The 26,733-nt window shown below is 35.9% G+C and overlaps 1 protein-coding gene across 1 annotated transcript in view; it reads left to right on the top strand.

The window, feature by feature from the left end:
- Window positions 1–479: 479 nt before the first annotated feature.
- Window positions 480–26,733, top strand: part of TBC1D5 (TBC1 domain family member 5) — a 189,955-nt gene continuing 163,701 nt past the window's right edge. The window contains exon 1 of the mRNA XM_059818281.1: window positions 480–579. Coding sequence (XP_059674264.1) covers window positions 480–579 — 100 coding nt within the window. The remainder of the gene's footprint in view (window positions 580–26,733) is intronic.

Genomic DNA, 26,733 nt, shown 5'->3' with positions numbered 1-26,733 from the left:
TGGTTAGAAGGAAGTTTTTGTAGGATAAGAGGTCCTGAGTCCAGAAGAGTGATGATGATGGGTCTCACCTCAGCTTTGCTCTATAATCTTCATCATCCCCAAGGACTAGCACCAGTTCTCCCTGGAATCTGACTAAAAGATGAGTTGGGGAAGCTAGAAAAAGAAGGAGAGAGGCTTCTGCCCCACTTTACAGTCTGTGGACACCACACTTGGACTTTTACTTGCAGTGTAATAGTTGGAGGTACTATAACAATTCTTTTGGATACCAAATAATAAAACATTTGAATGGAAACACTGTTGTTCTGCTACTAGACATCTAATGGTGATGTCATGCCTGGAAAATAAGGAAAGGTTTTAAGCATTTTTGCTACTGACTTGTGTGATTGAAAAATAGCTAAGGAAACACTAAAGTGTTTGTTTCTCTGTTTTTTTTTTTCCTCCAGATAAATACCCTTCAGTTGGAATTTACAATTGCCAATATGTATCATTCTGTGTCTGAAACCAGTCACCCATTGCAAACAGAGGAACAAGAAATAGGCATTGATCCCTTGCAGAGTTATTTGAACAAGCCAGGGGAAGGTGAGTTTTGTATTTCTGTACTTTTTTTACGTTATACCTAAAAACCTTATGTAAGTGTGTCACAAGAACTATACCTGTCATAATTTGTTTAATTCTCTCAATGAAGTTGAACAGGGCAACTTAAAGAACATTTCACAGAGTATGTGTAGAACACTGACACTAATGAAAACCACGCAAAGTCAACTTTCAATTACAGACAGAAACATTAGCCAAATGTTTAATGCGCTGTCATCCTTTTTTAATCATAAACCAAACACTGACTTCAGCATAAGGATATTGAAATGCAGCATGGCTTCGTTTTACTTTCTCAAGCATGGGTTCTTACACTGCTTTGGTTTTAGGGATTTTTTTCTGTTTTCCTTTTTTTTTAAAATTCTGCAATAAAGTTCAGTATGTTATTTTGGATGAGATGATGCAAATAAAAAGGCTGATTTTCCCTTTTTTTTGTTGTTTGACTCAGCACATATACTATTATTTGAAAAAACCCTGGAAGTTGAGACAGAGTGAACAGGCTCTAAAGGTAGAAATTACTGTGTAACCTAAAGTAAATTAATTAAATGCAGTATTTGGAAGACTCTAATGAACAGTGAGAACAAACTGCTTGCATAATGCAATGCATGTCTGTGTTGCTTGTCTTTTCTACTTATTTGCTGGTAGTGACAGTATAGTTGGTTTGAAGTAAGTGATAAGCTTAACGAGAAAGCTCGTCCTTGTCATGAAAACATTCCTCAAGTACTCAGTTATACACAGTGGCACCTTAACTACCTGTAATTTTCCAGTCATTGAACACATGTACCAGGAGGGCAAAATAAAAAATTTATTTTAAATTACAGAGTTGAAACAACTTTGTCACATTTCCTCAGTCCCTCACTCAGATCAACTACTCTGTGTGGGCGTATCTGTCTATAAATCTGCTGTTTACTAGTGGTTAGTTAAAGAGATATATCAAGTTTTGCTTAGTCAGGTTTATTACTTCAGTTTAGAAGCAGCTGATGCTTTGCTTTAAAATATATTGGTAAAACTTCATTGTCCCTTTGAGCTAATTTTTTTTCATTTTTTCTTCATTGTTTTATAAAGCTTTTTCAATGTTAGAAAATGAGAGTGAACATCTAGGGGGAAGTATTTTAAAACCTGACGATTAAATGAAATAGCTTTTCTAGGTCAGTGTTCCTTCTCAATTATATTTGACACCTTAACAATATGGAGCCATTTTAGTTTGATAAACTAAATGCATTTTTGTACATATTTTTGGAAACTTGAAAATAATCTTTTGCAATAACCTAAAATAATAACCCTTTTCCAGAGGAAATATAACTTGCTTGTAATCTACCCCAATCAAGAAAAAGATAAGCATTTTCTTCTGATTTTTTTCCTTAAAAAAATACTGGCAATTCTCTCAACTCTGTTTCAAGAAAAATCAAGATTTTTACCCTGTTAAAAAAACCACTGTAAATTAATTTTACCCTTAATTGTGCCCAGAAGCAATTTGTTACCTTGACTGAAAAGGTTTCTCATTTTTATCCCAACCTTAACATTTCTATGACATACAAAGTTATTAGTATTGAATTGATGTTTAAAAGTGCCATTAATTCATTTACCCCAAATGTTCATTAACAATGTAAATGTATGCTGATGTTCTATGAGACAAGGAAGTGACTAATGACTCTTCGCACTAACAACACTTAAAATGAATAGAAACTTTAGATAGCTAATCTTGAAGTAATCAAGACCCTCATTCAGCTTGGCATCTCTGTATGCTCTAAAACAGCTGTCAACTGTTAAAAATATATACACAACACACACATACGCACATGCGAAGATAAAGATATGTAAATACATGGTTCCCCAAGTCATAAAGGTTACCAGCTATGGTACGTTTTTTATGTTCTATCTATGTAAATATTTTATATAAAGCATCCATTTCATCTTCATAGGGTTTTTTACTGTGAAACACATACTGCATTTTAATTTGAAACTTTATATACCCAAAATAAGTCTTTGAAGTTTTAATATTTCATTTTAAATAAAGCCTATGCTTAGATGGTCTTAGGTCTTTTGGCATCGAAGTATACAGTCGTTCCTGTCCATGCAGTCTGTCCTTCATTGTCTTCATAAAAGTATTTCAAGACAAGGTTTTTCAACTTGGCCTCAAGTTTCAGGCATGATACAGAATCAACTTAGTGAAAATTTGTATCTTAATGTCTTCTATATCATGTAGTATAGAAATACAGACGAGAGGTGGTCCATCAGTTGGGGATGTTCTGTGCAATATTGTGGAATATCAGGACATCTGAATTGTATTTTGAAGCTGTGCGGAATGCTTAAAGTATTACCTTGGAGGCAAATTGATAGAATTCTTCACTGAGATGAGGTAATAAAAATAAAGCATGTCACTAATAAGGATGTTGAAAATAAATATTTAATCATAGAGCTAGTCAGATTTGTTCATCTAGTATTGTACTTTTAGTATGTGCAACTTCTTCCAAAACTTAATGGAGAACCAGGAGATGTCATGTCCAGCTGGAGTTTTGAAATTCTCTCACAAGGCATTTTCATAAAATGAAAGAAATCTCAGAAATACATGAATTGCTGTTAAGTATAGCTGGTTGGAAAACTGCATGCATAGACTACTTTTTGTTCATTTGCTGTCAGCTTGGAAGGCTGTATTGGATGGGATTCCAGAGATATGTTGATTGAGTCTAGTAGTACTCAGTGCTTTTATTAAAATCTCAGTGAAGGTATAGAGAGAAAACATGGTTTATTTGGGACAGGGCTGGTAGTACAATGGAGGACAGACATACAATTCAAAGTATTCTTGAGATTTTGGAGAAGTGGCCTGAGAAGAATAAGACATGGTTCACTAGGAACAGCTGCGAGGATTAGTGTTGCAAACACTAGGCAGGAGACAATTACCTAGCTGAACAAATAAAAGTAGAGCATTACAGATGAGGTAAGTGTCATTTCGAGAAAGATCTGGGCATTCATAGCACTCCAGATTTTGTGTAACTGAGGAACTTTGAATCTTGAGTTATGATGAGTCATGAGAATGTGCATGTTTGCAAGTTTAAAAAATTCAGGATAGGCTGTTAACTAATTGACAGTCAAGATCTTTTTTCTATCCCTTTAAAATATTCAAAAAAAACAGATGAGATAGTATTTCAGTCTTTTTCTGATGGTTGATTTGGCCTATGTTATTTTCCTTGTATCTGATTTTTTTCGAGATAGAAAAATGTGCATTGCGTATATGCACTTATATATCCTTTTTTAAATAGCATTTTTAATAGTTGGTAATAAATTTGTGGCAGGGATTCTCACTTTTGCAATCTGATAGAAAAGATTTTAGTTCTTTTAAGAAATCTTAATTTTGGATTATATCTTTTAGATCTGGTTATATTTTAATTTACATGTATGTATGTATATGTGCATTGTTATATTTGCTTTTGACTATATTAAGTTGATGATATCTTGCTATATTTTCTGTTCTAAGAATCTTCGTGGTGTTGTTCATTTTATTCTAACAATATTTTTAATGATACCCTCTGAAATAGGGATCTATATCTGAGAAACTGATGAATCTTACCTTTTTTTGTCTCCAGCAGAAACTTTATAAACTCTGAATATATGAAGTGAAATTTCAAAAACATTGTTCTTCTACCTTCTCCCTGTGTAATGCATCTGACAAGCTATTTTGTTCCTTTCCAAATGCTTGAGTTTTATATTACATTGAAACGCGATAACTAGGTTAACTGTTTCTGAGCTGCTGTAAATTTTTACTCTAAGTTACAGCATTCATCACATTCTGACACAAGTTTTGAAGAGCATAGTAGGTAGTATTCCCATTTCATTGACGTAATGGGAAAGTTGATCCTCTAAGGACAGGCTGGAATAATGCATTTAATACTCTTCAATTTAATTTGCTCAATATCACAATTAATACAATTAAGGTCACTTGAAAGGAAACTATTAACGAATTTGGTAATTTACTTTAACAATGTCAGTGTGTTCTCACAATTACATTTGCTTTAATTAGTGTACAAGATATTATTTAATAGCATACCTCACATAGAAAAATGTAATGTGTTCTTTGTTCTTAATAGAAGAAAAGGGGAAACATTTAATGGGTCTGAGTATTTTGGATTTGGAGTTTGGGGGGTATATTTCATGTCTAAAGGCTATCGTTGGTGGTGAGGACAGAGAAGGCTGATGTAGCTGGAAGGACAAAGATGACTACTTTGTGTTGACTAAAATTAATCCCATTGAGATAGATCAGTTTCCCACCTTGTACTTACTTACCATTGCATCCCTCCTGATTCTCAAGGCTGCCATGAAAAAATATGAGAGGTGGTAAGAAAACATGCATATTTCCATCTTGACCATATTCTGTGTGTTTCCATTGCTCGTCTTTGGAGAATTTTGCTGTTCCGGTGTTAACCTCATAACCCTGATCACTAGAAAGTATTACCATGTAGAATTATGCCGTATGTGGTGTTTGAGATACCTGGTTTATATCAGTATTATACAGAAAACAGAGGAGAATTAATTAGTAAAGTAAATGACACATTCTCTGGACCTGACAGGACCCACATGCTATCAAATAATTTCCCCAAATCTTAAGTGTAATTCACATGGGATTGTTTTGGTCTTGGGTACATCCTTTCATATTCGTTCCAGGGTTAAGTGAATTTTTGCTGTCAGAAAATTGCATTATCTCCTAATCAGTCAGTAGCTATTCAGTGTTATGAGTTGGGGTTTTTTGCCCTTACAACCCCCTTCAGTCAGGGAGATGATGCTAATGCAGATTGACCTGTATGGCATTTATCTGTCTCTGTTTTTAGAGATCATTTCCATGATTACATTTAAAAGAAACAACCACAGAGGTCTGGACCTCTCTGTGCGAGAAGTACATTCCTAGGTAAAACCAATTGAGAATGCAAATACAGTAAGTTCTTGGAGCCTTACAACTTTCTTATCAAATATTTTTCAATAGTGTATTGTATGTTGTCATGTGTGTCATGTAATGTGTGTTCTTTCATCTTCTCTCCAGGGAGGGACATGTACATGAAGTATAGCATTGTATTTTTAAGAGTCTTTTTAAATATGCATGCTACTTTGTGTTTTCATTAAAAGACAAGATTGGAACAGAGAACCTCTTTGCATTATATTGGAACAGAAGATGCTGAGGGTTGTGATTCTTCTTAACGCCTTTGAGATTTCATGTTTGCACCAAGCCCTGAGAATGCCCTGTGTCCTTCACTGGCAAGTTTTACCCTTCAGGCAGAAAGCTTCAGTGTGCCCCACCAGCACCGTTGCTGCTAGTGGTCCTCGTTCAAAACCTTTGTGCTTCTCCTCCTGGGCTTGGCTTTTCCATTATGCTAGGTATTTCCAGGTATGCTAGAGGAGAAAGAGCTGTCTTCAGTCTGGTTCGCTTCGTATTGGATGAATAAGAGCAAGAACGGTTTTTGCATCTTCAAACACTGTATGCTAACAAGCATTTTAATATTCATTTATTAATAATAACTACTGTTTAGCTTGCTTTTAATTGAGCAGCAACAGGATTGTAGTGACAAAGGCTATCGGAGCAACACAGTATGTCTTGAGCTAACTCAGCCTGTCACTAGCTCCTTCCCTACAACTCTTCATTTTCTCTTCTCTTTTCTGTATTAGAAATACATTGTTATTAAGAGATTGGTTAATGGAGATGATGTGCATGTTTAAAAATACATGTATTTAATATAAAGTTAGTTGAAAATAGCCAGCAAGCAGTACATTTTTTCCTTTACAGACTGTGTGTGTACAGGCGTTGACATGCCCTTAGAAATTTACCGGTTGTGGGCCCTTTGGTTTTAGTGCCTTGATGCAAATTTGTATTGAGGAACTGCAGGAGTATTTTCAGTGACTTCAGCTGTGGGAGCGAATGTGAGTAGCTGACACAGTCTTGTGGGTTACCGGCTTCCAGAGCTGGATTTTCCTCTCTAGAATTGGTAGCTCCAGGTTTTTTCGGTGGCTTCGCGTGAGTTGCACATTACATTAATTCCAGTTTGGAGGTTGTACTGTGGCATGGGTAACTGGCACAAACATCTTGTAGGGGAATTGCCTTCAGTGGTTGATAAGGCAGGTATTGGAGAAGACCTTTTGGACAGCAATGTCTGTTGATCTAAAAGAAATCCAAAATGTTCATTTTGAAAGTTCTGCTCTAAATTGGTGTATGAAAATAAGACCATTCTCACTAATGACATCGGCACACTACCTCAGTTCAGTCTTCTCAGCTGGGAATTTCCAGTTCTTTCCAGATACAGCCCTGCCTGAATACTGGCATAAATCACTTGTCAGCCTCATGTCATTTTTCTAATACCTCCTTGTGACCCTGCTTTGGGAAATGCTGGTTTCAGCATTTCTTCTTCTTTTCCTAGCTTTTCCCAAATCCAGGTTAAAGCTCAACTAGTTGGCTCTCATCTTGCTTCCTAGTATACCTGTATATGTATACATGTCGCATAAAAGGAAATGATGCAACTTGAATGAAAAAGGAAGATTTTTTTTTTACTAGATTTTATATGCTTAGAGGAACTCAAAATACCAAGCAGAAATTTCCTTTTTAACTATAGTAACCTACTGAACAACACAATTAAAACAGAATAATCTTTTTTAATACAACCTTGTAAATGTAATTAAGATTGTGATAAAACTAGCTCATTATTAGAAGTTATACAGAAGCTAACAATGAGAATGGAATCATTCTTTGAATATTTTGCTCAGACTTGATACAAAAATACAATATAAAGGTTACTACCCATAAACAACTCGCATATTAAGTGTTTCCAGGCAATGATCAAATTATGTTAAATGGCTTTATCTCCTACATATGGAAAAGGCAGATTCTCTTAATTTAAAAAAATTGAACTCTACAAGTTTGATTGTCCTTGTGTGTATGTATAATAAAAGACTAGTAAATCAGAATTCTAGCTGAGGCCAGCATGATTGGTACAAGATAATAATTAAATGTTTGAGTTCACTTCTGTCCTGACGTACCGAAGATTGTAATTTACAAAGCAGTCTGTGAATTGTGTGCAGCTAGCTGATGTTACAGACCTCTGTATCTGAGATTAAATGTATGTTAAAACATTTTGAAAGAGTTTAACTGCCACAGATTTGATTGTATTAGAAATTGATTGCTCTATCTAACAGAAATATGTCAGCACAGACGGGATCTTTCCTGTCTTTCATAGATGTGGACATTTATAAAGACCTGGAATTCCTTATTTTAAAAAGGGAAGGGTTCAACGTACTTTCATTTAAGTGCGAAGTGATACTGCAAAGCTTCAGTTTTAGGCTTCTGATTGACTAATAAGCCTTATTCTTTAGCCTCCTTGGGTACCCCTGTCCTTGTCCTCTTTGGACGTGCAAAACTAAGAGGTGTGGAAGGGGAGAGAAATAAAGTACCGTCATACTTATTTTAAGTGCTAAGAAATTATCTGGTAAGATGTGTATTATTTATTGACAATCTGGCCTTTTAACAAAGAAAAATAGGCCTATACTTAGGTTGCCACTGCTACAACCGAAACAGCTGATACTTTAATGAACAACATACTGAGGGCCGTCCAGGACATAAGGCAAATTAAGCAGGTTACAAACTGCATATCTTCTGTTTAGGTATAGGAGATCTCCCCAGCTCTGACAATTAGCGCCACTGATCAGGCAAGCAGACAGACAGAAACAGAAGGAGGCCATTTGTATCAATTTGAGGAACAGAACTAGTAATGAAGTAAAATATCCATACCAGGTAGTTTCACCTCTGCGCTGGAACAGATATTTCTAACTGCTGGTTTCAGCTTCGCATGTAAATAAATAAATATGTGCTGCCTAACAAAAGCATATTTTCCGTTGTTTACAAATCGAGAGCAAAGGAATAATAATACTTCTAACCTAGAGGGTTTTTTAAAAAGGAGAAAACATTTTCTGGACATAGAAGCAAATACGAATCTTGGTAACCTGACAGCTTTGTTTAAACGTTGAATTTGAGTTTTCTTTCATGAAAATCTTTTCAAAGTACAGCAATTCAGCTGTGAAAACCTGAATACATTAATGATGACAAAGAACCTCTGGAATGAGCCAACATTTGTTTTTGTTCTTTTACAACATATCCTGATGAATTGCACATACAACAGTGTTGCAGGTTATTTTAATTTTCTTTTCTTACTTTGATAATAAATGTCTCCACTGTTTACCTTTTTGATTAAGGTACTTTATTACTAATCAGCTTTAATTATTTATAGCAAAATGACGGTAAAGGTGTTCCTTAGATGTCAAAAAAGTCAGGGGCCTGATCCTGATCCTATTAAAATTAATGGCTAGGTTCCAATTGACTGTAAAGGTGACAAGCCTGAGTGCCCTTATTGTCTAAGGAAAGCAGTAATTTAGCCCAAGGTGCTGGATTATGGGTAGTCACTTGGAGTTTCTCAGTTTTGGGAGTGTTCAGATTTCAAGCATTTGGTGTCAAGATTTGGCCACGCAGAGGCAGAGTGCATATGCATATAACTGACTTTTAAAAGTCCAGGTCTTTGTTTTCCTCATAAGATGCACAATAATTGAAAAAAGGCTAAATACACAGCATAATGGGAGAACGCTTTTCTTTCTAAACAAAATTGAGTGCTAAAATGGGGGGAGTGGGAGAAATGGGCATAGCCTTTCTGCTTTTGTCTTCCTCCACAGTCAACAAAATAGCAAACTAACCCAAGTCTAAACAATACTGGATAAGGAACATAATGTTTCAAATCTTACATTTAAATCTTGTTTTGTATAAGTGAACTATTGCTGGGTTTTGTTTGTAAATACTTTAAGCTTGAGATTTATATGGATCTACATATACACACACACTCTCTATGACAAGATTGAACACTTCTGTCAGATCTAGAATATCTTTTAGTTATTCATAAGTATACCTGTTCAGCTTTTTCATCATGTCAGATGTTTAGATCACTGCATCAGTAATCATGTGACTATAATGTATCAACTGCAGTACAAATGACACAAAAGGATATAGCGAATGAGGTTTATTTTCACTATTTGTGACAATCACAAAAGCTTATGATGCAGTTTGAGCTCCATGGCTTGATCTGTTTAAAAAGGGAAGTGGGACTTAAGATGTTTGTTTTGCATCTGTGTGCTTACCTCATCCTATTAGAAGGTGTCATATACCAAAGAAGCTAAGAAATTAATTCTCGTAACTGCTGTAGGAAGAATAACTAGACTGTATATTCTCCGGCAAAAAGAAATTTGAAGCAGGTGAAATGATATGCCTAGTTCATACAAGAAGTCTGTAGCAGGGCCAGAAACTGGACCCACATTGTTTAAGGTCCAGGACACTGCCTCAGTGACAATGCCATCCTTCAGCTCTTGCTTTCTTTCAGCCAATTTTTGTGAGGCAGGTAGCTAATTCACTAAAAAAGGAGTAACTTTGGTATGTGTCAGAACACACACACAACCTTTTCATGTTTTATATACAAACTTAAAATAAATAAGCACTTGTCAGCTTAGAAATTTCAACTAGAAGTATTTTTGCTAATGGAAATTAAAAATATTTTAGAAGACGCAGATCATTGTCACCTTTTCAGTATTATAAGTAATCAAATAAAGTTGAAATGTTTTGAATAGGCTAAACTGTTCGCTAATCTTTGGTAAACGGTACTTCAGTACAGATATATATGGGTGTTACTATTAAAACATTATTTGGCCACAAGTTTAAGGAATGTTACTCCAGGTTAATGAAATAGTTATCAAAGTTGATTTGTTTGTGCTTGTTTATTTCACTGTTTTGTATCTCAGCATTGCCAGCTCCCACCTTAAGAAGAGGGAAAATACTAAAACTTCTTAAGAGATTTTTTTTTTAAAGTAAGCACTACTTACTGGTTTTACTGTTGCATTATGTGATTAGGTACTGGGAGCATTAGCTGGCTTGACATACTGCTCAATGTACCTTGCCAAATCAGTGAATACAGTGGTACCTTCATGTTTATCCTGCAGCTCCTGTTGAGGTAAATGGAATACCTGTCTCTGATATTTCATCGAAACTAGGTGGGAAGGTTAAAAATCAAATTTAATGTAAGTAAACTATAATGACCACTAAAAAAAACCCCGAAACCCGCTCTAATTTTCTTCTACTAAATATCTTAATTCTGTACCAACAGCTGGCAGTTAAATGCTTCTGCTTGGATACTGGAATGATAAACAATAATACATAAACTCTGGGATAGGAAGACTGCACTCAAATTTTTTAACAAATCCTATTCAGTTCAGTGCAACTGGGACCATGTAACCAAAATATTAGCAAGTAGCCTGTATAATAAATTTCTCCGCTAAAATTTTGATATCACATTACAAATTATTATTCTTGATCTTCCTAGAAGTCAATAGGCACAAACTTCATCCAGATAAAGCTTTTATGGTGGTGATAATTCTTTTCTTCTGAGAAATTGCATTTGTAATGGAATCAATGATTTAACCTTAGGAAAAATGAACTGTATAGTGTTTCAGTACTAAGTGCAATTGAAGGGATAGGGTTCTTATGTAATACACGTGAAAATATGTTTTCAATGATGTGAAAATGTTTGTGTTTCATTATGGTGGGGTACATTTTCTATTTGTTAGTTGTAACATTTGAAGATACTATTGTTGGTTTTGTTTACTTTTCATTTGAAATATTTAAAGGGTGGAGCAACAGAACATAAATCTGTCCATTAGTGGGCATTTTTACTTTGCACTCAGATTAATTCCCATCAAATTTGATTTGCTGACTGGTGGCCAGAACAGATGTTATCTTAATGGAAGAGAGAAGCATATTGAGCCACAGGGCCACCTCCAAACTTGTGTGACCCAATATTGGTTCATTCTTTATTGAAGTACGAAAGAAAATACTCCTTTGCAAAACTGTACAAAGCTCCATTCTGAATTATCACAGCTAGGTGGTCACAACATTATTGGCTACACAAAGATTGAAATTTTCTTGCCAGAAAAAGTGTAGCATTAATTGTTGCTATTCTAAAAAAAAAATTAAATAAATAAATAAATAAAATAACCTGGCAGATGAGTTTATGTCTTTTTGCTTATTTGAATTTGAAAGAAAGAAGGAATGTAAATCAGAGCTTATACTGTGGAAGACTCTAGCTCTGTTTCGGGGTTCTTGTGACTATAACCAGTGAACAGTTCTGTTTTAAAAGTTCTGGAATTAAAATAGACATTTTTCTGCAGGATTAAATTTAATGTATTTTGTAAATTTATATTTATGTTGAACAGATGACAGTTTTAGTTGTGGCATTTGCATGAACTAAAGTTACACCCTTGCTTGTTCAAGTGAAGGTTTGTTTTTTTTTTTAAGAAGCTGGGTTGTAACGTACTTCTGACAGAAGTAAATTTCTGATTTGGAAAAATATCATATAAACCCTGTATTAAATGTTCCTTGGCTTTTTCAAAATATAGCATATAAAGCCTGTATTAAATGGTCTGTGACTCTTTCTCATATATTTAATTTTTGCAGGAAAAAAAGATTTTATTTTTTTTTTAATAAAAGCAGCTATAAATGAAAACCACTGATTTAATTCTAGACATGATAAATCTGCTGCAGATTTTTCGTCTTGGAATTAATATGATATTTATGATACTACAGCTCCTCTAGATATTGCAAATTTAGGAAAATACTTGCAAATTTTCTGCTATTTCAAAGACACTTACTCATATCTATCAGATTCCATTTAAGATTCCTATGGAAAAATGAGCCCGCATTTGGTATCTGGCATTTGCATTACTAAAGACAGTTTTCTTTTTTTTTGCATATTACTCTGTTCCTTGCTAAAGCTGTAGCTCAGAGCAGCAACTTTGAAACTTTTGAGCATACCTCAGTGGTTTTTTTTATTAACACATAAAGATTAATTTAAATTTGACATTGTTATTAACTGTGATTAACTCGTAACTCAAATACAGCAGTCAAATACTTCTGATTTTTGTGAAGCTGAAATCGATTGTCAGTTGATAGTTACTTTTGGTATGTATAACAAAATTATAATAATTGCATTAAAACAATACTGAATCTTAAAGATAGGAAGTGGTAACATCTGAAAATCATGTAGTAAATTATGGGTGTGGTGGTAATCTTCTGTTAACCTAGCATAAGGGGCCACTTACACTATGGATCCTACAGCATGGGTATGTACTATAATGATAACAAGTCTTTGCTGCAAGAAAGTAAAAATAACCAGTTACTTTATTGATTTGATTCCTTCATTCTAGAATCGCATTAGGAAAAAAGGCATGAAATGAGAAATTTTATTAATCAGATTTTTTTAAGGTAATTTAAACCTTTAAAGATTACTTGAGGCACTGGAAGACTGGCATGGGTCTTTGTGAAAGGAGCAGAATTGTGTAAGTACCATGTTAAACCGCCTGCCAGTGCCCCTTCTGGCTTGCCACCTAGATAGCCACTGATGGCTCAGTCCAAGCCACCACAATGAAGTTTGTACATCTTGTAATTATTCCCCTGCTTAGGTCTGTTCTTTGACCATCAAGTGATTTTCTGTTTATAAATTGACACCATTTTGCATCAAAGGTCATGAGTCAGTTTTGGGACTTTTAACTTCCTCTAGTAGTTCTCATTTACCAGTTGCTCCTAAGTCTGTATCTGGTTTCGATTTTGATGAAGTTAAGGCAAAGCACAATTTGAGGGCTTTGGACTGGGTCTGTTTTTTTCCTTTTACAAACCATATGTCAATGCTCCAAAGGCCTGTCTTGTGGCTGGTTAAAACAAAATAAAAACACCTATAAAAGGTCCCACTCTGAGAAATATGTACTGATTTCAGGCAAAAATTCTTTTCATTTGGTGTTTACAAATTGCACTTTTAAAACTTTGCCTAGAGGTAGGGAGGAGTGTTTCAAAAATAAGATGTTTAAGTAAAATGACTACAAAAGCATGTAATCTTCCATTTTAGTGTATTTCTTCTTCTGAATAAGTTATGCTCTAATAAAAATTAAAGAGCAAGTTGCATTTCGAAGATCAGGTCATCGTAATTCATTGACATTAGGCCACATAACTGAATAATGTCTTACTTCAGTGAAATACATCAAATGAGATCAACAATTATGACTCATAAACATGCCTCGCAGGCATAAAACAGCAGGGAATTAGCATGTGAGGCTGATAAATATGCATGTAAATAAGCTCCCAAAGGAATAACATGGGTTTGATTGATAGGTTTAGAATTGGAACATATGTAAACCCCTTTATTCCTCATTCTGGTGTAGCTAAGTAAAGAGGCGTTTTACTTGTTAAAAGTTTCAATAACTTTGTAAATCTTAATGCCACATCTGCTTTTGTGTGTGCAGGCACGTGTGGGTGTCACTTGAGAGATTGATTGAATTGTCTACAGGGTAGATGCCCTCACACTAAGATTGTAGCGTTTGCGTATGTATGTTGGAGCGGTTGTGTATGTGCATACACATGTATACATATTTGGGCACTGCGTATTAGGTGGTGTCGAGAAGATTTTTGGGCGGTTTGTTTTACTCAGAATTTACAGATTTTAAAGTTTGCTTCATAAGTAGAAAACTGAGTTGTGAGTTTTGGTATACGCACTGCTATATTTATTTTTGCAAATACATTTTGCGTTGAAGGTAATTACTATTTATATTACAGGAAGTCCCACAAGTACTACTACATTTAAGAGTCTGGCAGTGATTCTTTATAAACTTCCATTTTTGTTGGCATCTTACAGCTTGAGCTCTTATCTACAACTTCAAAGTACCTATCACAGCAGTATCTTTACTTGATCAGCACAAGTGTTTATGCTGTGCAGAGATTTACATCCGTATTGTTAGAAAAGTAGATAACGTAATTTGTATTTATAAAACATTAATACTTTGCTTTGCCAAATACAGACCAATTGGTTGCCATTGTCATGTGGCCTAATGTACATCTGCTTTATTAACATTTCCTGCTATTAGGCAATAAAAACTTTTCCAACTGATGCACACTTATTGATGTTGCATCACACTGTAATTATGCTAAAGTGGTCTTAGACCGGTGGCAGGCAAGATGCAAAAACATTTTCAATAGTATGAAGTGTGTATTGCCTGTAGATTTTAGTTATGTGTGGTTTATAGCTAAAATAGTCATTCTGAGAAATTGGAGGTGGGGCTGGTATCAGAGATCACAGTTGTTCACATGTGAAAACCTCAATTCTGTAATACCTGCCTTTCGATTAGGGATACCTTTCTGCGGAAATAAAGCTTGAGCAAAGTGACTTCATCTGTTTCGATTTATAGGGTAGCAGAGAATGTATTTTCCAGTTGCGATCAGTAAATTCAGGAGCTACTGCTTAGCTCTGAAAGCCGGCTCTTTTTGCTGCTTAAAAATAATCAAACAAGCTTGTAGCACTTAGAGACACCAGCATCAAATCTCACATGGGTTCTCATGAAGCAATTTATAGCTACCTTGTATAATTTGTATAGAAATATTAAGTTGATCCCTGCTCCAACAGCATCAGCTGCTTAACCTAGAATGTAACAGCCTGTGACACCAAGGAAAAGCGAGCCCTGTATACAGACTAGGGGGGGGGATTTTGCATAACAGAGCTGAATAAGCAGATTGCTATCAGGAACTCTGATGGACCATATTTCTAGCTGCATAGCACTGCCCGTTTTCACAGAGAATGCCTAGATATCTCTTGAGCCAACAGAAATAGAAATGAAACCACTTTTCTTTTTTTTTTTTTTTGTTTTTTCCTAACAATGGGTACTTTTTACAGTCAGGGCCTTGACAGGCTGTCATTCAGTTTCCGCTCCCCACAAGGAATGTCCTTGAATGGCCCAAGAGAAGCCAGAAAATTGTTGCTAAGTATTTTTTTTCATTCACCTCTAGAATTTTCTACATTTTCTCCAACATGTGTGAAGCCACTGGGAAATATGGTTAAATGAGTTAAGCAGACATCACCCATCTGTGCATCTCAGGGAAAATAAAAACAGTGCTGTCCCTCCGAAAGCTTTCTTGGTACATAACCAAAATCAGAAGAACAACCACACTCTAAAGCTAAACCTCGACAAGGCTTTTGCAGGAAGAAAGGGAGGAGCACTTTGAAGAAACTGCTTCTTCTGGCTAACCTCAGTCTTGTTGGTGCATGGCCTTTGCAGACTGTAAGGTGGTCCTAGCACCTGTGCTCCTCCAAAATGCCTGAAGGCTACTGGACACCCGAGAAAACATGACTGCACATCATATCTGCTTCAGACAGTGTTAAAAACCTGGCATTCAGCCCCAGCTCTGAATTTCAGCTGCCTCACAAGCCAAAATGGTCACGTGGCAGCCTCTTCCTTGTTTGTATAAATGTTTTATAATTCTAGGTAGAAGATGTTGCAAGAACCCTACTATTGTTGAAGTCTTGATTCACCCTTTAATATTGTTCATTGCCGCTCTTTCTACTACTCAAATGATTTGTAATTTGTATCTCTCAAACAGTTCCCACTTGGATTTCTCATGCACTGAAAAGTCAGATGCCTGACATTACTGTGTAAAGTTAAGTGCTTGGGGTTAATGAATGGCATTAAATTTTATGAGGTCATGTCCAGTAGATGTTAAAAGAAGCTTAAGGGAACTTTATCACTGATAGAAATTAACAGTTGGCACGAAAGAATGCCTGAGGGAGTTCAGTTCTAAGCAAAAATAAAATTGGTGCATAAAAACTAAAATATAGAGTCATTGTAATTAATGTAAACATTTTTGTTAGGTAATTACTTACGTGTTGCGGTAAAAGAAATGAGACCTCACAGTTTGAAAGGAAAGAATATTACTGTATTTAGAAAGCAATTAATGTTTTTAGTCAAATAAAAAAAAAATCTACGTCATGTACAATATTTATATTCTTTCAGTAAACATATAACCTTTGGGGCTGTATTTATCAAATAGTCAAGTCTCCACTTGTTTACATTACTTCTTTCTTTGGGCAAAATGTGTTTTCCCTAGTGGAGTACGTTATTTTGTTTCATTAAACCTTTATTTCTACTCACATGCATTGCTTATATTACAGACCAAATGAGTAAATTCTGTGTACTTAAGTCATCTAAGGATTGTGTTTTGGGGTGACTGATGGATGGCATGAAAATTCTGTTTCAGAAAGAAAATGGCTACATTAACTTATGGATAGACCTGTTTTGCATAATTATGTGGGGAACTATTCAGTAATTACACTAGTATTCACATGCTGTAATTTTCGTCGTCTTTATTCAGTCATTCCAATGAGAGGAAATGGAAAACTTGTTCAGACATATATAGTCTTTCTTGCTCTGTCTTATGACCTTCAGTCACAGCATATAATACTCTTTCAAATAATGCTTGTGCTTGAGTAGGACAACTATTGTCTTGAATTTTGCTCCCACAGTATGTGTGTAAATTCTGTAACTGTACTTCAAAGTCTCTAATACCGCGCTATGGATATGCCTAAATGACCTTGTGCAGACCCATTCCTTTCACATCACTTGAGGTCTGTGCTGTCTGGACGCAGTGTTGGTGGTAACAGTGTCATGCCTGCTGAGAATGCAGAGCTCTAGTATGGAGGAGTCAAAGTTTCTGGATCAGAGCTTTTTCTCCATGGAGGAGTCAAAGTTTCTGGATCAGAGCTTTTTCTCCTCTCCAGTTGGACAGAGAGGTACCATACCTGTCATACAGCATAGCAAGTTATGGCCACATCCAAAATTTGGAAGGTGAAATCAGAAGAAAAGTGAAAATATTTTAGAATTTGTAGTCCCTCAGAACTGTTCTGTTGTTCTCCAGATGATTATTTTTGTGGTTTAATATGAACTAGATACATGAAACGTGCCTTTTCACGTTTTCCTTAGGTAGTACTTGGTCAAAAAATCCGAAGTCAAAAAGCTGATGCTCCCTGATGCTGGGTGACATTTTTATCTTGCACTCAGACTGTTTTCTTTTTGGCTAAAAGATACTGCGCATTTTGTATCTTAGAGAACTTGGGTAACTGTCTAGAAAAATTGACTACTACTTAACATCTATCCTATTATTGTGTAAACTAAATTATCAACCTTTAGAAAACTTCCATATAATTGTTGTCTGCAAGAAAAATCTAGTCACGCTTGTCTAATTTGTATTTTTGAAATCTCATATTTCTTACATCCCCAAGTGCTTCAGACTTGCATCCTTAGTTCCATTCCGAAGTGCCACCAGGGATTGACACCACTTAGGAGGGCAGGGGCAGAGAACAGAAATGGTCAGAACCAGGAACAGTCCCATGATGGATTACATGCTTCACAGAAATGTTTTGTGGGGAGTTTCTTTCTCAGTTTCCACAACAGAGGGACCATTGTTCAACAGACTACCTTGTGCTGTAGTAAATAGAATTGTTTCGTCATTCTGCCTGTCCATTTGATATATTTCTATATTCTGATGTAGCGGTGGACTTTCGTCTCCTGGACATCTAGAGTTTACTGCTAATGCATATATATGTTTGCTCTTCAAATTTTTCTGGATCCGTCATGCGCAACATCTATCTGCTTTTGCACCAGCAAAGTACACAGTTGGTGCTCTCCAAATGAACTAAGGGTTGATTTAAAAGAATTTTGATTAAAATCTAGTGTTTTCATTATGCTCTGGCATATTTTGATTTGGCAGTTTAAAAGCTCTAGCTCAATACTACTTTTATACTGTTTGGTGACATGTTTTTTCATCAGAGAAATTTATAGACCATGTAGGATACTGCTCCATTCCATGTTCTCTGAGGTACGGATCTACTGGATACGCAGTGTATTCTGAGAATTAGCAGCCTTAATTAGAAATCCTCAAATTAGGAGTCTAGGGCTTCCTGGCTTCATCTTATAAAACCCAGCTAGGCAGCTTTAAGCTCAGGTGTCCCTTTCTGGTGCAGGTTCTCTCTGTATAGTTAATTTGATTAGGATAAGGGTTGTTCCATGGGCAGCAGGAACGTCCCTTTCAGGGTTGAGTATTTGAGTCTGTGTGGCAGTGTTGGTTGTCTTCAGGTTGTTGTGGTTTTTCTCAGACCGTCTTGCTATCATAAGGTGAAGTTATCCTAACATGATTTGATTTTTTTTTTTATTTAACAGTCCACTTGTGAATTGTCTTACCTGTGGACTCTGCTACTGATGGAACATCATTAAGTTTTACCCAGATAACTTTAAACTCTACCCAGAGACAGTTGCTTTTTCAAAATCATTCACATAATAGATCTGTTAAGGAATGAAAAAATGTGCTTTCTGTTATGTTACGAATGATGGATGAAGGAAGTAAAAATCATATGCACTTCTAGTATGTTGTGTTCATAGTTTAATAAACCATTGGTTATCTCTACTTTTTGTGTGTGTGTGTAATGCTGCTAAAATGTGTTATGTAGTTACATTATTGAAAATGTGTCTTTTCAATGGGTATGAGTAGGATCCTATTTCTAACTAATTTAACAGATTATCCTGTGGTTTATGTTGATATAAATCCAAAGTAGCCTGTTGGACCTACAGGTCTGATGGTTTCCAGGAGTGTTAAAAGGAGTTGTGGTAGGGGAGGAGGAGGCTGCAGCTGGAAGGAGCCAGAGGAGCTGAGCTTCCTGGGGTGACAGGGATGCTGTGGGTGCCCAAGTGCCTCTCCCTAGCCCTGGGTGTTTCAGTAACTGGCTGCTTCCCATATTTCTTCATGTGGGACTTTCTTCACCTCTTACTGTGTGCTTTCAAAACCGTAGCATTTGAGGACAGTCCAGGCGTTGCCCAGTCTTGCATCTCTGTGACAACTTCCTAACTTCATGCTTCTCGTCTGCTGCTTCTTCCTCAGAGCCAAAACCCACAGTTCAGCTGCTGGCTGTCAGGGTTAGTGCCAGCCCCTCCACAGGGTGCCTTTTAGTTTTGTGTGCCTGAATTTCCGTGTTTCCATTTGCAGCAATGGTGCTGCTGCTTTTATTCTTTCTGGTTGCCTCCTAGCCATAAATGCTGTCTGTTATCCATTCCAGATAAGCAGGTAGCTGGTTACCCATGTGTCACCACGGTAGTCGTGTGGGTGCCCTGATTTCAGGCTGAACCTCTTTGTGGGTATGTGCTGGGCAAAGGAAAGTGGTACGATTTTCACGGTGTTCCTAAATGTATTTACACTCAAGGGAGAAGGTCCAGGAAAGTACGTTCTGCTTTCAGGAGAAGCCTTTGACATCCATCAGTAGTGCTATAAGTCATCACCCTGCTGTAGTAGCTTCCTTTGATAAGAAACAGCAAAGAAAGAACGCAGAATTGCTTCTGCTCTTTTTAACCTCTGGTCTTGGTTATCATGAGACCAGGTCCCCAACTTTAGGAGGTGAGGCTGTGTATCACTACCGTGTGGCTTCCCGGCCAGGCTGGCCTTTCTCCTGATAAACCTGTTATTCTCAGTTGAAGAGCAGCTAGCTTCTTGTTGAAAGGCCAATTCTATTTCAATAAAAGAGCACTTAATCCTTTCTCGTTTGTCTTCTACTATCATTTAATCTTGGCAAAATAACAGAATGTTAGAAAACTTCTGCTCACTGTTTTTTGGCTCCATTTTTTTCCTAGATTCAATGGAATACGCATTACTGCTTTAGAATATGAAAATCAAACTATACTTACGTATGATTTATTATCTCAAACAGAAGGATTGCATCTATCTATAAGATAGAAATGTGGTTTAAAATAGGATGTAATTGAAGTAAATTAAAGGACAATAGTAGCCTTCAAACATCTAAAGAGATGGTATGTTTTTCTTATTGTCAGTGTAAATGGTCTCTGGAGACCACCTTTTTACAGTGATTGTGCATGTCTAAGATTAAGCAACGCGGTATGACCAGTGCTATCTCAGGAGGATGCTGAGTCATTAACTCATGTTTATTGCCTCTTGCCATCTTTAGATTATTGCAATTTATAGCTCAAAGGCCTTTTAGGCTGTTTATAAGTTAAAATTAGCTAAATTCTTCTGGATGCAAGTGATAAGTCACTCGGCATTTGTATATCATGGGATGTAAGTTCCTAGCAATGATGCCAGGCAGCTTCTAAGATTTTTTTTCTTTCTGTGCAAAGTCTAGTTGTGGTACTTGTCCCTAATTATACTGGATTATTGTATCCTCTGTTTTGCTAATTTTGCTAATTTGCTATTTTGTTAAGTGTATATGCTCTTAAAGAATTTACTGAAGTTAGAGATTATATTATTTATTAAGTATACACCTTCCACTTCATCTAGCTACATTAAAATGTTTGTATATTATCCTGGAGTCTTTTGAGTCACATTTGGTGATGACCTAGGAACTTGTTTAAGTTATACATGGTAAATGATCAGCCAGGTTAAGTAGCAGGTACAGGTTGTAGTACTGTGCGTGTGAACAGAATTGGACATAATTAACTGTGGACCAAAGGCAGGTGCACTGGGAATAATAACTGGGAAACAACAATAACTGGGAAAATAACAATAACTGGGAAAAAAAACTTTGAAGAATCACAGTTTACCTTATCCTGTGGATTTTTTCTTTTACCAGTCTTACTGCTGCTGGTAACAAATTGAATCCAAGTATTACTGGACTAAATGCTTATCGACTTCAGTGGAAGTCACATTTGCTTATACAGGCTAGTATTGTGTGGTTCCCACTACATGGGAAGTCAAACTATTTTTCCATGTATGTGCATTTTCTGAAGTGTTTAAATCACTATTAGCATCAGAGTTAAACTTGGCCTTCCCGTCATGCTCAAAGAGATTATATTAGAACACCTCTGGATATAAATTTTTTAAGATTTCAGTACTTTGCAATCACCTGAGAATTATTCTCAAGTATTTCTGTGAATTAGTTCAGTGGTATTAGAGTAAAATTCCTTATTCTATGTATTTTATTGATTTTAGTTTAGAACACAGTGTATAGCTGAGCCTGTTTTAGTAAACACAGAGCTTCATCGGGAAAAGAAATACTATAAATAAGTCCTTTGAATAGACTTATTGTTGAATTTATTTTGAATTGAGCTGCAAGGGGCTACATTTTTTTAAACAGTGATGCTACATTCTAATTTCAAAATCAGTCATCTAGACTTTTGTATGCATTTTCCTATCCACACTTTTTCACACATACATTTTGCATGTGGAAAAGTGGCGTGTTAATTTACAGGCTAACCTAATGACAGGGTTGGTGTTTAGATTTGTGAACACTCAGAAGCAGTTTCACTTAAAATGGAAACCCTCTTATTTTTATGTGTCTTGATTTAAACTGAAGTGCACAGACAAAATTATTTCAAACAGAGATTTTGCCTGGAGAATACGCAGAGTTTACTCATATATGCGTATACACATATGCAATTGTGATTTTATATGCAAAGATCATAGAAGATGCCACTTGATTGTCATAAATCAGCAATCCATAAGACACAGGAACTGAATGGGTTTGAGCAACATGCAATACAAGATATTCTTATTATCTCCAGAAGTTTTTGTTCATGACTGCAAACCAATGTGTCTGCCGATCACGTTGTTCAGCAGCTTTCTGCAGGGCTAAACCAGGCTTTGATTTTGCACCTTGGTGTCAGTGTTCCTTATGTATTTTTGAATGTGACCAGCTCTCACTATCGCAAGATTAGCATTATGTGTGGGTACTCTATTGTGTTTTACAATTGTGTTCCTTTCCTAACTCAAATAAGCTTAAAGGGTAAAAGACACTGTTAATGCTTAATACAGTTTTCTCAAAAGGGGAAAAAACACTGTTAATGCTTAATATAGTTTTCTCGTACTAGTATCGAAGGATAAACAAATGAAATATTTCAGCCTATGTAAGACTTTTCTACTTCTAATAGCAAAATCTCACAGTTAATTATAAGCATATATCGCTAATTATCGTAGTGTATCATTTTTCGTTTCGTTCATGGCAAAATGTAGTATTTTAGGGCACAGTTGTTGAAATTAAAATGCCACCAAAAAATCTGTCCCAAGCAACACATGCATTCAAAGTATGCATCTAATGCTAAATGAACTTGAAACAAGTGATAGCGAGTCAGGTTTGTACTTAAGATTGCTTACCAAAAAGTTGCATCATATTTATTTCAGAAAACTTAAACAACTCGCTTAGAGTGAAATGTTCTTCAACTTTCCAGCCTAATAATTATTTTATAAATATCAGAAGTGCTGTGCACTTAATTCTTTAGCTGAAGGCATTATTTTCAGTTTCTGTACGCTGCTTCGAGCTTGCTCCATTTAATCATTTTAAAAGCTTATTTGGTGTAAATTGAATTTAACACTGTAGTTGCAAGGCTGTTATGTAAAAAGTCCGAAAGATTTTCTGTAGCGTAGGGGCTGCCGGTACCCACGATGGGCTTCCGAAGGGGATGCGACTGCATCATCTGAAACTCTGCAGCACCCTCTCTCGACACGATACAGCAATGCCGTGAGCTTCCCTCCCTCACTCCTCGGGAACCTCTCAAAATACATACCAGAGAAATCCATAGCTCCGCTACGTTTTACTTTCTAAAGATCTAGTTTATGCAGTAAAATCTCAATTTGCCGTATGTTTTGGGATTAGCTCTGCTTTTATTTTTATTTTCTCTCCTCCTACTGCCATTTTGGTCTGTCAGCAGACCCAAATCAGAAAGCTTCAGTCGTCTCGGTCTTTTTGTATTTTATTTTTTTTTCTTTGCTGCAGAGATCCTGAAGACTTTCGAAACTGCATATTTGGTACCGTAGAAATGCAAATTGTCTGCTGTTTTGTAAACCTTTCAATTGTCAGACTGCTCTCTTTCAAAATAATAGAGGAGCCTGGAATCGCCCGTGCTAAAATTAAGAATTTATAACTGTATGGAACAGATGTTTTCATAAACATTTGCTATAATTAATTTCAACTAGAGGATTGAAGGAACAAAGCAGTTTTTCCCTCTTCAAAACTTTATTGCCTTTTCCCCATACAGCGAACTCAGAAATCTTTGCTTTAATATTGTTAATGAAACAAATTTACTCTTCTGTTTGGTTTTCATTGTGAAAAAGGAAAGCTTAATTTGAACAAGATACCGGTCTTTGGAACAATGGACTGATATGCTGAATTTCAAACATCGCGTATAAAGGATTAAAATACAGAGCATAAGTCTTTCGGTGCTCATTTCTGAGACCACAACTCTGTGGTGTCAATTGTCAAAGATTCCTACTTATTAGAATACATTTTTTCCGGATCAGTTTGATGAATATTTATCTGTGGAGTAAATAGTATGAAGGAATTTTATGTTTGAAGAGTTGTGAACCTTGGCGTTACAAAAAGCAAAGGAGTCTCGTGGCATTATATATAGTTTTAATGCATAGTAAAATGCTTATTGTATGTTGATTACCCCTTTATATTCACAATAAAAGTCTGCAATCTGTTAAGCTTTTTTTTTTTGTTTGCATTATATGAGGAACACATTTTGACTAAAATCATTCCTCCATATTTGTATTGTCACTAGTTTTTTGGGGATGTTGTTTGGAATGTATATAGTTTAGGACCAGAATTTTGGTGTTATTGTGAAGAAGAAAAAATATCCAGGCATTATTGTTCTGTTTTTACAAGTTCCTCTATATCATATAAATATCATTTGAGAAAAAAAATCTTGAAAGTTTTAAAATAAGCACAGCTTAATTGTTTTACACCTGAAAGAACCAGTGCAGCTGCAAGGATTTTTTGAGCAAACTAGAATTCCTGACTGATCTGTCATCTATAAAGTGTGCAAAGAAAAATAGGTAGCTGTCATTAAAATTACATTTCAGCTTTCAATAACCATTTAATGAGTAGCGTAATTATGTAAGTATGGTACCTCAAGTACTTCACTCAATAATTAAAAATAATCTCATCTTTAAAGTGAAAGCGCTATAATTATTATTTGACTTAACCAGGACCACTGTTATGATCTCCAGTGGCACCTCAGATTGTTCAAAGTGGTTTTGAAAGTATAAATTAAAATTGGATAAATCATTAAATTATTAAGCTTTAAATATGCTGAAAATGAATCTAGCATGGAATTTGGAAGTCATGTTATAAGAACTGACAACCTTAGAGTGCAAGCATATATTTGTGTTAAAATTTTCCTTGTTTCTGATCATAAAACACTGCATTAATGATTGGGTGTTTTATATGAACCTGAACTTAAATTTTCACAACTGTTAAATAAATTTTGGGTTTTAACATCATTTTAACCATTGATGAGAATACAAAGAAAATATTAAGCAGAGTGCAAACTTGTCAGCAAAGAGATCTGTCTTCATTTTGACGCTTGTAAGCAGGGGAATGCGTAGTTTGATTTCCTAAGTGGGATCACTTTTATCACAAATTCCTGAACTGCCAGCAATAAAATTCTTTCATAGCTGACACGAGATTGGAAAATCAGTTAGCCCTATATAAATATACATTTGTGCCCACTCATAGACATGAATAGTTGTGTATACATGCATATATGTGTATACATACATACAGAAATAGGTATATATGTAAAGACATTTCTGCAGTATCAAAACATATTTTCAAAAGAAAAAAAAATGCAGTTCAATTATTTTTAGAAGTAGGAGTATATCCATAGAGTAAGGGGATATCACTCAAGCTTCTTGTGTTAGTAGACTTGCAGCTCATTATGATAGTATCCCACCCCTTCTCCGTAAGAAGTCTGTGTTGAATTTTTGCATCTCACAGAAAACAGCTGTTTTCAGAGAGGTAATGAAGGAGATGAGTGAGAAATGTCTGATCCCTACACTGTCCTTCACATACTTTTTTACTCATGTTGAGCACATGCTTAAGCTCAGAGTGCTCATTGCACCTGGTGCGTACCCAGAGCATCTTCCCGCTCTTGAACCGGGGCTCTGAAATGCTATCCAGTTTCTTCGTACTGCCTGAAGTGGAAACTGTGCACTGCACCTTGAAAAAGCTTTTCTTTGAGAAGATATTATGCTATCAGTATAATAGGCTGTTAAAAAATAAAAATACAAAAATAGTGTGCAAGTACTGCAAGTGACAAGCCTGTGTGTTCTGGGTGAATCTAGGACCCTAGTAAATGTACAATTTACAAATCCTTCTCCATGCATCTCTGAAATCTAACAAAGCCAGCATTTTAAATGTTCTTTTTTGACTGGTTAGTAAAAGCATCAATTTCAAGTTATGCAAATTCTCTTGAAACAGCCTCCAGCTGTGTCCAGTAGTACCAGGTCCCACCTACCCAAGTCCTGGCTCCCTTTAGCCCATGGAGCCCTTGTCTTCATGCACGAGAACAGCCTTTGCTAGAACAGGGCAATAGAACTGAATTCTTTCACGAGAAAGTGTTCATTCCCAGAAGAGGGAGTTTCTTCAGTTAAAGCAGCAGCAATAAAGATAGCCAGATGATTTTCAGTCCTTTTGGAAGGATACTGCCTTATTTTATTATTGTGTTAAAACCAGTGACTGCTCTAGTGCTGAAAGCTGGGTACCTTAGCTGTACTTAGATACTGATGCTGGTGGTTTTCCTTCTCTTTCCTCTGAAAGTGTGATAAGATTTATTTTACCTTTTTTTTCACTTAGCTTTTGCATTTGAAGTTTGGAGGTGTGGGGCAGGTTTGGTAGACCATCCTCTGTTTCTTCAACAGAGCCCTTCTTCCCGTTTTTGAGACTCAGAAAGAATCTAAAGATCAGTATAACACTGAATCAATTAGGATTTTTAAAGGAGACCTTGAATTCTATTACCAGCATCATGAATCATATTCATAACTGTTCAGTATACACCCTAATTTTACCAGAAAGTTGGATCATTATCACTGAAGAAGAGACAAGTAATCTATCTGTGCTACTGGGAGTTCACCATACCTTTCAAAAGGAGGAACAGCTGGAACTTGCCTGAGGAGAGGTGATCCAGGGCATGGATTCCCACAGCTTGTTGTCATTAGTTAGTGAAGCACCTGTACCATTTGTCTCAAGTATTGCTGGCTATGAAAACTTACCAGGATTTGCTAGAAAGCATTTTGGATAAAAGCAGATAAAATTTAGAGCGCCTTCTTTTAAGTCAGTGAATACTTTGCACTTTGCTCTATAATTTTTATCACTTTCAATGAAAGACATCTAAATCATCTTTCAAGATGTCATAACAGACATGTCTGTCTCAAAGGGGACGGAGCAAGAAAACAACCACAGAAATGCCCACTGAACTAAATCCTGGTTTTGAGAG

This window comes from Gavia stellata, chromosome 6, assembly GCF_030936135.1.
Source record: "Gavia stellata isolate bGavSte3 chromosome 6, bGavSte3.hap2, whole genome shotgun sequence".
Lineage (NCBI taxonomy): Eukaryota > Metazoa > Chordata > Aves > Gaviiformes > Gaviidae > Gavia > Gavia stellata.
The sequence above is the reverse complement of the archived record's forward strand: the minus strand, read 5'-3'. Positions and strand labels throughout refer to the sequence as shown.